The sequence below is a fragment of the Euprymna scolopes genome, chromosome 6 (assembly GCF_053919585.1).
Source record: "Euprymna scolopes isolate OS-2025 chromosome 6, ASM5391958v1, whole genome shotgun sequence".
NCBI lineage: Eukaryota > Metazoa > Mollusca > Cephalopoda > Sepiida > Sepiolidae > Euprymna > Euprymna scolopes.
The window spans coordinates 133,426,677-133,442,838 of NC_136487.1; the positions used below are offsets into that span (position 1 = coordinate 133,426,677).

At 36.3% G+C, this 16,162-nt stretch overlaps 1 protein-coding gene across 1 annotated transcript; it reads left to right on the forward strand.

Annotated features, from left to right (window-relative positions):
• The first annotated feature begins 7,003 nt into the window (after nt 1-7,003).
• LOC145278250 (histone-lysine N-methyltransferase SETMAR-like) lies at nt 7,004-15,339 on the forward strand. Its single transcript, XM_080130538.1, has 2 exons — nt 7,004-7,057; nt 15,052-15,339. Exons 1-2 carry the CDS (start codon nt 7,004-7,006, stop codon nt 15,337-15,339), a joined length of 342 nt encoding a protein of 113 aa, XP_079986664.1.
• The last annotated feature ends 823 nt before the right edge of the window (nt 15,340-16,162 follow it).

Below are 16,162 nucleotides of genomic sequence, written 5' to 3' on the forward strand. Positions count from 1 at the left end.
CTTCTTAAATAAACGAACATGTTAGATCTTAACAAACATGGCCGCTCTCTATAAAGCTGGCAATCATTTTAACATAAAAACAATTAGTTTTTAGGGTTTTTTTCTCAAGTATAATACTTCGTTTACTATATTAAAGTTGTTATATTTTTTCTGCATCAACGAACGAGCATGTAAGCACGCTCTTGGATGTTTTACTGAACAGCGTGTCAGCGAGCTAGGGTCTATGGAAGCAAATATACTCGGAGCTAGAAATAGAAAGAGGGAGATGGAGAGAGGGAGAATGATAGAGGGAGAAGGAGAGAGAGGAGAGTTGTTATGAACGTAGCCTTGCTAAACATTTGAACTAATTTTATTTTGTTAAGTTACTACACACGGAGATAGAAAGGGAGATAAACAAGAGGAGAGAGAAAGGGTGCCGTCATCATCCTAACCGTGCTAAACTTTTGTACTTATGTTATTTTGTTTGCAAAGTTATTCACGCCTCCCAATGCGTTTTAAAGCGTTATTTTGTAAGTTCGTAACGTCATAAGTTCACCGTGGTACAGGCGACTAAAGTGCTTCCTTTTTCGTCACCTTCTTTTCATCTAAGCCTCACACGTTTGAGCCTGGCTACTGCGGAAATTTTTGCACTCGAAAGGGCACTCGATGATATTTTCATCTTTTTCTAGGATCTTGTTTTACTTAACAAAATTCTGAGGTCTCGCACGGATAATTTTTAATATTATTTTTTTGTGATTTCATTTTTAAACACAGATATGTCACAAAGCAAAATAAATCGTATTTTGCTTTATATATATATATATATATATATATATATATATATATATTGTGCAATATTTATATGTACTTTAAAAACTTATAAGTAATGTTAAATGTTTTTTGTCATTTTCATGTGTAAATAGATCAAAAACATAACTTGTTTTGGTCGAATTAAAAAAAAATTCTCATAGAAATATATTTTGATAAATGTCTGTGAATTATATTTCTTTCAAAACACTTTTTTAAATTTCGTGTTCTGTTGTTGAAATTAAAAATGTAAAAGCTTTTAATTATTTCAAATTATAAAGCGTTTCATTTATATCCTTTATAATGTAAACAAAATTCAGTATATATTTCTTGAAATAAATAATAATGCTTTTTTTTTAATGGAATTTTTGTTTTAATAATTTTTCTTTATTTTCAATACCGTTAACATGTTTACATGGTAAAGTAGAGTTGACTATAGGAATTTAGTTCCTTTTAAGTGATAGGGGGTTTGAGAGTATTTTGCCACCGAACTCTGGTATTGCTAACATAAATACAATACCCTGAACCATCACCTGCCTGCTATATTAGTACGCACGGGTCAACCGACACTGAAACCACCAGTATTTTATGTTTGTCTATAGTATTTGCGCATGCGAATCCTGACAGCGATTATCAAACTTATATATAAGGCAAATATTTGACAAGCACACTTTCACTCACAAAATGGTGTGTCTATCTCGAAAGCTGTTCTTAACATAGGGAGGTCAGAGTGTCTATTCCGAAAGGCGTTCTTAATATAAGGAAGTGTTATGGTTAATCTATAACAATAACAACAACAAACGTACTTAATTTTATTACGCGGGGGGCACATGATACTACCGGGCAACCTCAGTTAACAGGTATTGCTAGTATTACTTATATTAATTGTTATATTTAAACATCATATTTACACATGATTTATTTAATTCATTTTTAATGGAATCTATATATGATTTAAGTTTTTTTTATTATTATTATCTCACATTTTTAGGCTTAAAAAGAGATGTGCCGCTTATTTTTTCCATAACAATTATTTTTCTTATAATCTCCTGTTTAATTCTCATAGATAAAAGCAGATGTGCTTATTCCTCTATAAATTCAACAGCTGGTTCACCCACAGGAAAGTGTTAACAAGTTACGATGCGCGGTGTCTCTTAAATATTCTGGAAATAAATCTTCCATCCTAATATCTTAAAACCAGGCAACGCTGGATATGTATATATATATATATATATATATATATATATATATATATATATATATATATATATATATATATATATATATACATATATATATATAAGTAAAATTGTCTGTGTGTGTGTCTGTGTACATTTCCCTACGCAATAACTCTGTCAATTTGTAGTCTACAGACTCGAAATTTGATATACAGGGTACTGAGATTTGGAAAAGTCGATCTGATCTGTTGTCGGCCAGAAATTTTGCGATTAAGGGGTCACAGTTCAACAATTTGACTTTTGAAAACTCTACAAAACTCCTTCGACAATTTTTGGTCTACACAATTGGAATTTTAGATATAGATTCCTTGGACATGTATCTAACGTAATAACCTGATTTGAGCCCAAAACAATAATTTTAAGGGGTCATAATAGGGGTCAAATTAAAATAATTGACCGTTTTTTTTGCTCAACATACACCGTCAAATTCCCGGGCAACGCCGGGCACCCACGCTAGTATATATATATATATATATATATATATATATATATATATATATATATATATATATATAACGATGCAGCAGGGCAGACTTCCATTGGACCCGTTGGTTTCCATTTCTACTTGTGAAGCAGAATTTGTGGTCCCCACCCATTTCGCGCAAGTGGCAGTTTTTCTGAACACCTTTCTAAAATCTATTTTAAACCAGATCTAAGTAAAAAAAAACAGCAATAGTAATTCATTGTCACAACCTGATTAGCATCTTATTGGAGAATAATCTATGATTAATCAAAGTCGAAGCATATTGCTTTCATAAGGGATGAAATATGTAAAAGATCTATTACACTTAATCATTTAACATCGGAGAATAGCCGACATTTTCACTAAACCTATAAAAAGGGTCAAATTAAAACATTTTTGGGATCTAATTCTGAATAAATCTATTTTTAGAAACCCAAAAAGGTAAGCATGAACACTCGTAATCACGAAAAAAAAATAGATAGTAAATTGTCCCAGGCACGACGTAAAACTGCGACCATTTTTATCTTAAGAACTTAATTAACTAACTAAAACCTAACAGAATGTTTCCAGTTTTTGTTAAACCAAAAAATGTTTCCAGTTTTTGTTAAACAAAACTATAAGTATATTTGTATGTATTGGCGATTATATATATATATATATATGTATATATATATATATATATATATATATATATATATATATATATATATATTTGTAATAGGATTATATTGTTATGTAAATGCATTTGAATAGAATTATATCTGTATATATTTGTATATATATATATATATATATATATATATATACTTGAACAGTTCACCTTTATCTGTATTAAAAAAACAACAAAACAAAACGTAATGTGATTAAAAATGGCTTACTTTGCACACAATATACCAATATGTTCATATTCCTTTTTGACCAATGAGAATACATACAAATTTCCCAAGAACAAAAAAAATGTTTTTTATTTGTTCATTTATTTCTTTATTTTTATTTTATTTATTTATTTATAAATTAATTTATTTTTTCTTTCCTTTTCTCAAGTCAAACCAAATTGATTCCGAACGGATTTTTCCATTATATCTGATATGTCTTAAAAAAGTAAGTCGCCGAAGTAGCTCCAATTCTCTCCAAACTTTACAACAAATGCCTTAATGAATCTTGCTTTCCTGCCTGCTGGAAAACTGATTCTGTGGTGCCAATTCTCAAGAATTCTGGCGAAAGAACTGACCCAGTATCTTATTGCCCTATTAGCCTCCTCCCACTTTTCGCCAAAATATTTGAGACCATAATAAACCAAGCTCTAGTCCATCACCTTACAGATGCTAAACTCCTGACTGACCAACAATATGGATTTAGGCAAGCCCGTTCCACAGCATACATCCTAACTGTAATCTTAGAACGTATATACCAGTCACTGGACAAAGCAGGGGAGTGTAGAGCTGTAGCTCTAGATATATGTAAGGCTTTTGATAGGGTATTGCATGAGGTTCTTCTCAAGAAAATCAGATCATACGGCATCACTGGAAGAATACATAACATAATTAGATCCTTATTAGATAAGAAAAAAATCAAGGTTATCCTTGATGGTCGTACATCTAAACAATATGATATAAATGTGGGAGTGCCTCAGGAATCTATCCTTGGACCTCTGTTATTCCTAATATTCATAAATGACCTCCCTGACAAAAATTGTCTGTGAGATGGATATGTATGCTGACGACCCCACGCTCTATAAAAGACACTACAGGAAAACAAATGACCACATATCTAAAAGAAATGGCAGAAACACTAGAGGAAGACCTCTGATCCGTGGTGAAATGGGGACAAAAACCGATGATCATCTTCAATGCTGCCACGACTAAACTTGTTTCCTTCAATAATTACAAGAAACCTTCCCTACCGCCAATAACAATGGCCAATAACTGTTTATCTGAAAATACATCTTTTAAACTCCTTGGCTTAACTTTCACAAGAAACATGAGTTGAACAATTACATTGAGAACATTGCCAGGACCGCTGCGAGAAGCTGAGTTCTCTCTACCGTGCAAGAAAGATATTAACGCCTGAAAGTATCCTCTACTTCTATAAGGGCACCATTCGCCCATGTGTTGAGTATTTTTGTCATATTTGGGCTGGTGCATCTACCACTAATCTCTCGCCCCTAGACAAGTTTCAAAAGCGAGTCACGATTCTGATAGGTCCAGAAATGTCTGCTAAACCTCAGCCTCTGTCACATCGACGAAATGTTGCATCCCTCTGCCTGTTCTACAAGTACTTTAACGGTGAATATTCTGACGAACTGTAAGCACTTGTGCCCCCTCGATGTAAATACCTCCAACAAACGCGACAAACAGCTTAATCCCACCCCTTCACAGTAGAGAACCCTAGATGCAAGTGAGCCTTTTACTCCAGTAGTGTCTTCCCCAGGACAGCTAAACTTTAGTATTCCCTTCCGGGTCCCTGCTTCCCCAACTGTACTGACAGGCAGAAGTTCAAGTGCAACGTGAACTGACATCTTGCTGCCCAAATCCCTACACAGTACCCCTGATGCTTATGTCCCTGATAGTAGCTCCCTACAACAAAGTGGCAATGTGCCTTGTTTGGAGTGAAAATGTAAAAAAAATAATAAGGGTGGCCTATTAATTCGGGCAATCAAAGATAAAGTATTCCGTGAAAGAAAGAACGAAATATACACTGTGGTTTTAATACTGAAAGAGAAGTTTATTTACGTATTTACATAGAGACAAATAACGCGTGTTAATGTTCAGGGATAAAGTCTCTTTTTCTTCAACGGTCTGGTAAAATCGCTGCCTCGGATGCTTATATAGAATGTTCCGGGTTGATTACCTATCTCCATATAATACCTACCCCCAGGCCAATTTCTTTTTGGAGAATTTTGCTTGATACCGCGAGTCCGTTTGACCTTGGATAGTATATTGCAGTTGTTAAATGTTCAGTGGATAGGGCCTTACAGGATTCCTCAAACTCTTTGCTAGTAAATTGGGTGCCGTTGTCACTGACAATGGTTTTAGGTACTCCAAAACGACTGAAGGGATGTATTAATGCATCTACAATGCAAGTCGATGTCGGAAGATTACACTTACGCACTTTCCGCCATTTTGTAAAGCTGTCGACAACCACTAAGAAGTAATGCCCATTCAACGGACCTGCATAGTCAATGTGTAACCGCGTCAATGATACATTCGTCTTCGGTCACGGTTGTATCTGTACAGCTGGTGCCTTTGCTCCTAGCTTACACCCTCGACACTCTCTTACCATTTTTTCGGTGTCCTGGTCCATATTAGGCCAATATGTATATCCGCGTATCAAGGCCTTCATTCTGGACATGGCTGGATGACCGCTATGGAATTCTTTTAGCATTCTCTTTTGCAGTGTGGTCGGTATGCCGACTCTGTCTGCATACACTAAAGTCTATGGGAAAATCAAAAAGGACGAAATATTTTAGTCTTTCTTTGACTTGTCATTTAGCTGCACCTCATTTTTCGTTCTTTCAATGAATCCATCTGTTTCTGCTGCCTTGTTGATGTCGTCCAGAGTCACTTGTTGCTCTCAAATCATGCTGCACAGCAGTCCGGAGAGTTCTTTTACCTCTCCTAATGCAGCTATTACTGTCCCCTCCAAATGTTCTGTACACTTTTGAATCAACCTGGATAGTCCATCAGCATATCCAATATTTTGGATGGAATGTACTTCATTTTAAAATTATAATTCAACAGAATTATGTTCCATCGTTGAAGTCTGTTTGCAGTGTGAGTGAATATGTCTTTTTTAGATCCAGAAATAGTCAACAAGGGAGTGTGCTCAATCTGCAACGTAAACATCCTGCCATGAATAAATCTATGAAAGTTTCTTATTGCATAAATTATTGCTAAACTTTATTTTTCAATTTAAGAATAGTTTCTCTCTGTAGGCAAACGTAAGCAGGAAGCATAAACTATTGGCTTCGTTGATCCAGTCTATGGAGAAGTACTGCTTTTATACCATAATCACTTGCATCTGACGTCACAATAAATTCCTTCTGTGGATCGAAGTGGGCTGGTGTTAAATCAGATAGCAGGCATTTCTTAATCTCTTTAAATGTATTTTGGCACTGCTTTGACAAAATAAACTTTCGTCCTTTTTTAAGAATTCGTTCGATGGTGTTCTCACCTCATGCATTTTTTTTTAATATAGATAGCATAATATTGTGTTAAAGCCAAAAATGATTGGAACTGGGCATCCTTTCAATGGCTTCTGTTCTCTACCGATCTATTTTATCCGTTTTTAATAAATTCACATTTTCGACACTCAATTTGAAACCAAACTCCTCAATTCTTTAGAAAACTGTTTTGATATGTTCCTTATGTTCGTGCACATTTCTACTCTTTACAAGAATTTCATCCAAATATACAGATTGCAAAACCTTAATCGGCATTGAGTCTATTATTTGCTGAAATAACACTGGAGCTGCTTTCAAACCAAAAGGGAGCCTTTTGAGTCTGAAGAGTCCTAAATGGGTATTGCTACACAAAGACTTCGAACATTATTCACTGACTTTTACCTGAAGGTATGACTCAGATAAATCCATTTTGGAGGAAATTTTCCCTTTATTCAGCTTTGTAAAAATGTCTTCATGGGATGGCGGTGGGTAACTATGATCCATAAGACAGTCATTGAGGCATGTAGAAAAATCGGCACACCCGAATCCTCTTATTTTTCTTAACATATATAGTTGGGCTTGCTCACTAGAATCGTCAACTTTTTCGAATACACCATTTTCCTGCAGTCTGCAGTTCAATTTCAGTATCTTCTTTTTAAGAAATAGCACGCTTATTTTTGGCTTAAAACAGGTTTCACATCTTGTTTTAGTTAAAATTTCACTTCAGTCTTATTATACATACCTAATCCCTCAGAAAACCCCCGAGGAATTCACTTCTTAAGACCGTAAGAAAATCCTCATTTTGTTCGGAATTTTTCTTTTCAGCTACACTCACACTGTTCCAAAAGGAATTTATGGGTAGCTCCCATAAATCAAACAAAACGACCCAATCAATTCTTAAAAGGCAAGAATTTATAACTGGACAGCTGACGCTTTTGTATAAAAAGTGTTTGATCCAAGGGATACACTGCAATTAAATGTTCCCATAAATTTTAATCTCTTGCCGGATACTTCTTTGGCAATTTAACATTTTTTTCTAGTTTTGTACACCCAATCCTCTTCCAGGTTACTTTGTCGATAATTGAAATATCGCTACCTGTATCTAACAGTAGTTTTACTATGTGACCATTTATTTTGGTATTGACAAATTTTGTTTTACCTTCTTGTCTCACGTTTTCTTTTGATAACACCAAACTTACTTTATACTTCTATTTTTTGTCTTTGTTTATTTTGTTTAGCTCGGTTCTGGGAAGTTCGACTAAATCACATTTAGGAAAGGTTGGTTTTAAAAGGGCAAATTTTTCTTAAGTGCGAACCCGCACAGCTCCAACATTCCAAACGTTTTCCTTTGTTCTTGGGAAATGTTTTTTTTGTTTTACCATTAGGACGTGGGATTTACGTTTTCCCTCTATCCTAGTTATGTCACTTTTCACATTTACCAATTTCTGATATTCTTCTGTCACTCTTTGCAAGTTAATTTCTGGATCTTGCTCCATAATCGTTAAAATAATTTACCTTAAATCCTTGTCCTTCATTGCTGTCAGTCCCTGAACAAATATATAACACATAAACATCTCAACTGACAAATCTTTTATTTAAATAGTTCACACTGGGCTTTGACTTTACCCGCATACGTGACAATATTATCAGTTTCTTCTTTTTGCATGTTCAAGCACTTATGCCTTGTATGAAAAATGCTGTCTCTTTCACCAACTATCGAGTACAAAATTCGAACAATTTCCGAAAAAGAAATATCTTCCGGTTTCTTAGGTAAAATCAAATTCGTAAATTTCGTGTTTTCCTCCGTACCTGAAGTAGGAATGTGATTTTTTCCTCGTCTGACCATTTCTCATATCTTTTTGTAAAAATCGTCTCGTACATACGATATTAGGTAGGGAATGTATTACCTCGTTCTGGAGCGGAGTTACTATCTTTAAGAGTATATCTGAGAAAATAGACCACATCCTATCTGCACATCCCTCGGCTAACATTCACATTTACGGTGACTTATATGTCCATAACTTGGAATGGCTGACCAACTTAAATAAGACATATGATGGGGGTAGGTTCTGTCATTATTTTGCCATTGCCTATGACCTCACTGAGTTTGTTCGCGAACCCACCCGTTTGCCCGATACTACCGGTCAATATGCAAGCCTTCTAGGCCTTTTTTTCTCTCAGCTTCCCTTGAGCTATATTCATGTCCCGTTCTAGGTTAGGATCCTCCGACCACTCCGTTGTATCAGTTAAGATAAAAACGAAATGTGATACGTCTTCAGACGTACCTGTTCACCGTACTGTATAGCGATACTCTATGGCTGACTGGGATAGCTCCCGTACATTCATATCAGATGCATTCCATGTTTAAAAAAGATGTGCCCTCTATAGTATCAGACCTGACCGAATGGTTAATTGTAGGCAACGAACGATTCATACCATCCAAAAATCCCAACAAAAACCTAAGAGCCAGCCATGGTTCTCCTCAGAATGTGCTGCTACCATCGCGCACAGAAATCACTTTTTTTATAGTTATCAACGTGATAGATGCACTGAGAAAAAAATGCTTTAAGGAACGCCAGCAACCACTGTAAAAAAGAAATAAAAATGCAAGCGATCTATATGCTCAGTCTGTTAAATCGAAAGTAGCTGAGTAGCGTCTTGGTTCCCACCACATTTGGACAAATAACAAATAGGATCCTGAACAGAAGTGTGCGTTCTATCCAAACCATTATCAATGGACCAGAGGTCATCTCGTCAGCAGCAGACAAGGTCAAACTATTTGCCAAGAACTTTCCAGCTAATTCTGCCATATGTGACGAAGGCCATCACCCCCCCGTATTTCCTCCTATAACACGCAATTCGATAGGTAACATGCACGTATCTGTGTGTGAGGTCGCCAAGCTAATCAAGAAACTTGATTCCAGTAAAGCAATTACAGTATTTAATTTATGTATTTCTGTTGTATTAAATGCTAGCTTTTTTCTCGTCCATAAATGCTTATCTACCGAGTTGATTTTAAATATTGTATAATAAATCCATTATATTATCATTTTCAGTCCCTCACCCCTTATTTCTGGCTTCCATCTTATCTCGCAATTACTTATAACGTCACCAACAAACTTCGGAAGAACCCCCCCACCCCGTCCGCTTTTCTTTTATATCGTAAGTTTCTTAAAACGTGACTAGTTAAAGTTCAGAATAAAATCACACTTTTCTTTTAACGGTTAATTTAAAAAAAAATCTTCTGAACGCTATTAAAAGTTAAATTCTTCAGTAGTTTGCAGTTTGGAGACGGAAGTGTCTTTGAGATAAGTGATTTCTATACTAATTCGCACTTTTTATTTTTAGATTCAAATATTATAACTACATTTTATTTCAGTATTTAATTTATGTATTTCTGTTGTATTAAATGTTAGCTTTTTTTCTCGTCCATAAATGTTTATTTATCTACCGAGTTGATTGCAAAAATAGATTACCTAATTGTACTCATTTTTAGTTCGTGAGAGGGGAATCTATCACCATACTTTTCCTTAAACACGTCTGTTGGACTTTTATTAAGTACAATACTTAATAGTTTTTTTTTTATAATGGAGAGTAGAAAACGCATTGTGGATGCGTTATCGGCAGCTCCTGTTACTCTCGCTTCTACTTATTTGTCCCTCAGTCCTCATTTTTTAATGAGTGATTTTTCTGACAAAGGGAGAAGAAAAAGCTGTTTTCTAGGTTGGCAGTATTTTGCGCGAACAGTTGGCAGAGTTGGTGGAAAATTTCTGTTTCTATGTCTATCCTTGTAGCCATGTCACTAGTAAGGGTGCTGGAGGTAAACGTTTTGTCTGGGCTGACGTTATCCGCCTGATAGTCAGGGACCCGAACCTTGGATTAACCACTAAGGAGGCTGTCCTATCAGCAGGTGCAAAGTACTGGGGCTGCTGTATTGCCATTTGGTGAATGGAATCTGGACCATGCAGTAGCTTCTGGTGGGGCCTCTCGATGCCATACTAGTGGGTAATTGTTACGGCTTTACCTTATCATTAGCTACCACAAAAAAATTCTTCGTTTCTTTTTCTTTCTTAGTTTCCCCTCTCTGTCCTGCTCTAAGTAAATCTGACGACCAAGTCCACAAATTCCAAAATTTCATCATGACAAGTTTCAAGAAAAAATACATGATTAAACCCGGTTCTCCAACTTCCAAAGTAGACCCCTACTACCATGTCTCCTTCTCCAACATCAGGGGTGTACGTTCTAACCTTTCAGGGGTTGAAACCCAATTACAGCAGACTAAACCAGACCTTTTATTTTTAAGTGAAACTGGCATTGGACAGACTATTTCCCTAGATGAGTTTGCAATTACAGGATACTCTAACTTAACTTCTAAATCTGACCCCCAAGATCGCCATGGGCATGGAATATGTGCCTATATTAAAGATAGCTTTCTATGTGGGAGGGACATCTCCAGGGAAGATCCTAACTTACCTATGTGCTTCCGGGTTGCTTTAGCTCACACTACTGCATTTATATTTACTCTCTATCGCCCACACAACAGCGGAGTTACTATCTTTCAAAGCATATCTGAGAAATTTGACCAAGTCCTATCTGCTTATCCTTCAGCTAACATTCACGTATGTGGTGACTTCAATGTTCACAACGTCGAATGGTTGACCCACTCAAACAAGACCGATGATGAGGGGAGGTTCTGTCATGATTTCTCCATTGCCTATGACCTCACTCGGAGTGTTCAGGATCCCACCCGTGTGCCCGACAATGACGGCCAGTATGCGAGCCTACTAGACCTTTTTCTCACAACTTGCCCTGAACTATGTTCAGTTTCTGTTCTGTCGCCTCTTGGATCTTCCGACATCTCTGTTGTATCAATTAAGATAAAAATGAAATGCAATAAGTCCCCAGACGTACCTCTCCATCATGCAGTATATCGATACACTAAGGCTGACTGGGATAGCTTCCGTACATTTATATCTGATCTACCTATCCATTCTATGTTTAAAAAGGATGTGTCCTCTATAGTATTAGACTTGACTGAATGGTTAATTGTAGGTATTGACCATTTCATACCCTCTAAAAAGTTTCAGCAAAAACCTAACAGCCAGCCATGGTTCTCTCCAGAATGTGCTGCTGCCATTGCGCACAGAAATCACTTTTTCCACTGCTTCAAACGTAATAGATGTATGGAAAGTAAAGCCGTTTTCAGGACTGCAAGCAACCATTGTAAGAAAGTAATAAAGAACGAAAGAGAGTTGTATGCTCAATCTGTTAAGTCCAAAGCATCTGAGCAGCGGCTTGGTTCCAACCAGTTTTGGCAAATAGCAAACAGAATCCTGAACAGAAGCGTGCGCTCCATCCCAACTATTATCAATGGGCCTGAGGTAATCTCGTCAGCATCAGACAAAGCCAAACTCTTTGTCAAGAACTTTGCAGCTAATTCTACCCTTTGCGACCAAGGCAACCAACCCCCAATATTTCCTCCTGTATCAGAAAACACGCTATGTGATATACGTATATATGTACGTGATGTTGCCAAGCTAATCAAAAACCTTGATTCCAGTAAAGCAACTGGCCCTGACGGTATTCCAATTATAGTACTCAAAACACTTCAACCTGAACTAGCGCCCATACTTACAAAACTGTTTAAACGTTGTATTAAGGAGAATAGTTTCCCATCTCCCTGGAAAATCTCATCAGTATGCCCTGTATTTAAGAATTCAGGTGATCGCTCATCCCCCTCTCAGTACAGGCCAATAAGTCTCCTGTGCGTCATGAGTAAGTTGCTAGAATCTGTGTTAAATACAGAAGTAATCAACCATCTCAACAAAAAAAACCCTTCTTAGTGCAACTCAATATGGTTTCCGTTCTGCTAGATCTACAGCAGATGTGCTTACAGTTATATCGCACAGGATTAGCAAATCTCTCGACGGTGGCAATCTTTCTAGGGCAATTGCTCTTGACATATCTAAGGCCTTTGATAGGGTATGGCATAAAGGTTTACTTCATAAGATCGCTGGTTATGGTATAGCTGGAAATGTCTTCTCAATTATTAAATCATTTCTGTCTGATAGGTTCATAAGAGTAGTAGTTGAGGGGCAAAAATCAGAAGCTCACAGTATTAATGCCGGTGTCCCTTAGGGGACCATCCTGGGCCCAACTCTTTTCCTGATCTACATTAATGATCTTCCAAATCACATCCTTACATCATTTGTAGACATTTATGCTGACGACACTACCATTTATGGTTGCACATCTAAGACAGTAAACGACCAAATTCTCTCCAATTCTCTCTCCTCTGATCTTGAGCACGTAGTACAATGGGGAAAGGAGTGTCTGGTTACTTTTAATGCATCTAAAACCAAGCTTCTCTCTTTACATCATCAACATTCTAATCCACATTTGTCATCAATTGAAATGAATGGCTCTCGTCTTCAGGAGGCCTCAAGTTTTGACAATCTTCTGGGCTTGACCATTACTCCTGATCTTAAATGGAACACGTACATCAAATCTGTTGCCAAGGCCGCTGGAAAAATGGTGGGATCTTTCTATCGATCCGGTAAATATCTCACTGCTGATGCTATTCTCTATCTATATAAGAGCCAGGTACGTCCAAAGATGGAATACTGTTGCCACATCTGCGCAGGAGCTGCTGGAAAGGACTTGTCCTGCCTTGATAGAGTTCAAAATAAACTTCGTAGCCTCGTAGGAGATGTCCTTTTCTCTTCGCTGCAACCTCTATCTCACAGAAGAGATGTTCCGAGTTTGTCACTGATGTGTCGTTATTTTCATGGAAAGTGTTCGACTGAGCTTCAATCTATGGTCCCCCCTCGCCAAACTTTCACAAGAAACACTCGTCTAGCTTTAAATGCTATCAATAATTCCCCCAGTCTTTATCTGTGCCTAAACCTAAACGTAGATTCCATGAACAAAGCTTCTTTCTTAGAACTGCACGCCTGTGGAATTGTCTTCCGTTTTCCTGCTTTCCGGCTGACTACAATATGGTTGTGCTCAAGTCTAAAGTAAATAAGCTCTTGATGAGCCGTTCCATATAAGTTATCAAATTTACCAAATTTTCATTACTAATGATTACTATATTGTCCAATTTCTACTGTACACTCTTTAACCCTTATCCTTGAGTGGCCTCTGGGCCTTGATAATGTGGTGATGCCTTTGTAAAAAAAAAAAAAATATATTATTTTTTGTATAGACGTACGATGAGGCATTAATGCAATAAATAGCTAAACAATTTTTAGATAGTGTTGATTTCCAATAATCTGACACCTGTCTTACAATTTTTCATGTGTCTACAGCGAAATTTATTTCTCTCAAAAACTTAATATGATTTTATAGCACCATTATTTAGATGTTTGTTATAGCTTGTGTAAAAAAAGATGAATAAGTTAGTTTGTAGCAAGTTTTTTTTTTCAAGACAAAACCAAATAAATACTAGCTCGTTGAGCGGTGTTGGTACAGTATGTAAAGGTGCTGACTTCCTTGTTTATCTAGTTTCTTCCGTAATGTGACTAGTAAGAATAATATCTGTGAAATGTGGGAAAAATTGCTACGTAGTATTGAACGAAAATAACAAAAAAGAAAAGAAAAATGTAATAAAATCAGCAAAACAGCAAAGTAACTCGGTAATAGCAAGAACACCTTCCGGGGATTCTCGTACAACCGTCTCGCAAGGATTCTCGTAATCATCTCCAATAATTCTTATAACCGTCTCCAAGTATTCTCGTAAAAACGCAAAGATTCTCGTAATAATCTCCAAGAATTCTTATAACCGTCTCCAAGTATTCTCGTAAAAACGTAACCGTCTGTCTATGTTTTCCCTGCGGCCTTCTTTTATGCAGTCGATCAGCGAGATTTTGTATGCGGGCACCGAGATTTTGTGTCACTTTCCGAAACGGCCTAGTTATATAATTTGTGGGTGACGCCATCTTGATTCTTCCTTACCGTTTCTCGAGAGCTTAGTTTCACATGGAGCACACATGCGCGCGCGCTTTAACGGTCAAGTATTTACCTGGTTTCTACAATTTTCCCCACCTTTTTTTTATTTGCGTTTTATTAGCAAAACACTGAAAAGTACTTTTTGTAAAGTAAGATAACTCGCCTTGACCAAATATACTTTATATCCTTGTAATTTTTTTTAAAAGAAATAACTTAGTTTTAAACTATTAGGTTTAGAAGGAAATTCTTTAGAATTTTTAATTTTGATTTCAAATTATGTATTTTATAATAAGTTTTCGTTATAATACTTTATATATTAATTTAAATAGCGTATTTCAATTCATCTAATCGTTTAACTTATAATCGTTTTAGAACAATTATGTATTTTTAAAAGCGTTGAATATAAGATGGAACAAAAGAAAATTTTCAAAATTTTGTTATTTCAAATCAAGCCACGCCGAAATACTGCTGAAACAGCTCTCGATATTTACGAAGCGTTTGGCCCAAGAACTACTACTAAACGAATAACACAATGCTGCTTTAAGAAATTTCGTGGTAGCGATTGGAATCTAGAAGCGGATGAACGTAGTGGTCAGCCGTCGGATGCTGACAACGATCAGTTTAGAGCCTTAATCGAAGCCATTGAACGAACAACTGTTGGAAAACTTGCTTCTGTTTTAGACATTACGTATACAACGATTTCCAGCCTTGAAAAGGATTGGAAATACAAAAAACCTTGATATATAGGCGTCTCAGAAATTAAAAGAACAAGCAAAAACGTTATGAAGTGTCATTTTCTCTTGATTTACACAGAGGAGCCGTTTCTCGACCAGGTTGTGACTTACAATGAAAATGATTTTTTTTTTTTTACAACAACTCGCGACGCTCAATTCAGACGCTGACAAAACTCCACGACACTTCCCGACTGTTTGGTGGTCTGCAACCGGTCTCATCGATTGCAGTTTGTTGAATGCAGGCGAAACCATTACGACGACGTAGTAATGTCAACAAATGGATTAAATGCATCAAAAACTTCTACAACAAAACCGGGCATTAGTAAACAGAAATAACCAAATGTTCCTCCACGACGATGCCCGATCGCAAGTTTATAAACCAACCCTGCAGAAGTTGAACAAATTGGGCTAATAAACTGTGCCTCATCCGCCATACTTTTCAGACCACTCACCTACCGAATACTACTTTTCCTAGAATATCACCAACTTTCTGTGTAAGAAATACTCCAATAACTTAATCGATATCAAAAATGCTTATCAGCGACTTCATCGTCATCAGAACGCAAAGCTTTTACGTTTCTGGCATAAAGACATTCGTTTTGCTTGTGTAAAAGTGTGTTGATTCTGATGGTGCTTAATTCAATCAATGAATCTTTATTTGAGCCGAGACATGTTCATTTGAATTTAAAATTTAAATGTTTCAAAAGTTTTTTGTCAACTTGATATATTTTTGTAATTATATATTATATATAATAACATTATGTTTTAATAACTTCTTTCAATCTATCAAATATTTTTGTCTTACTTATAATCGAAACCAGCGCATTGA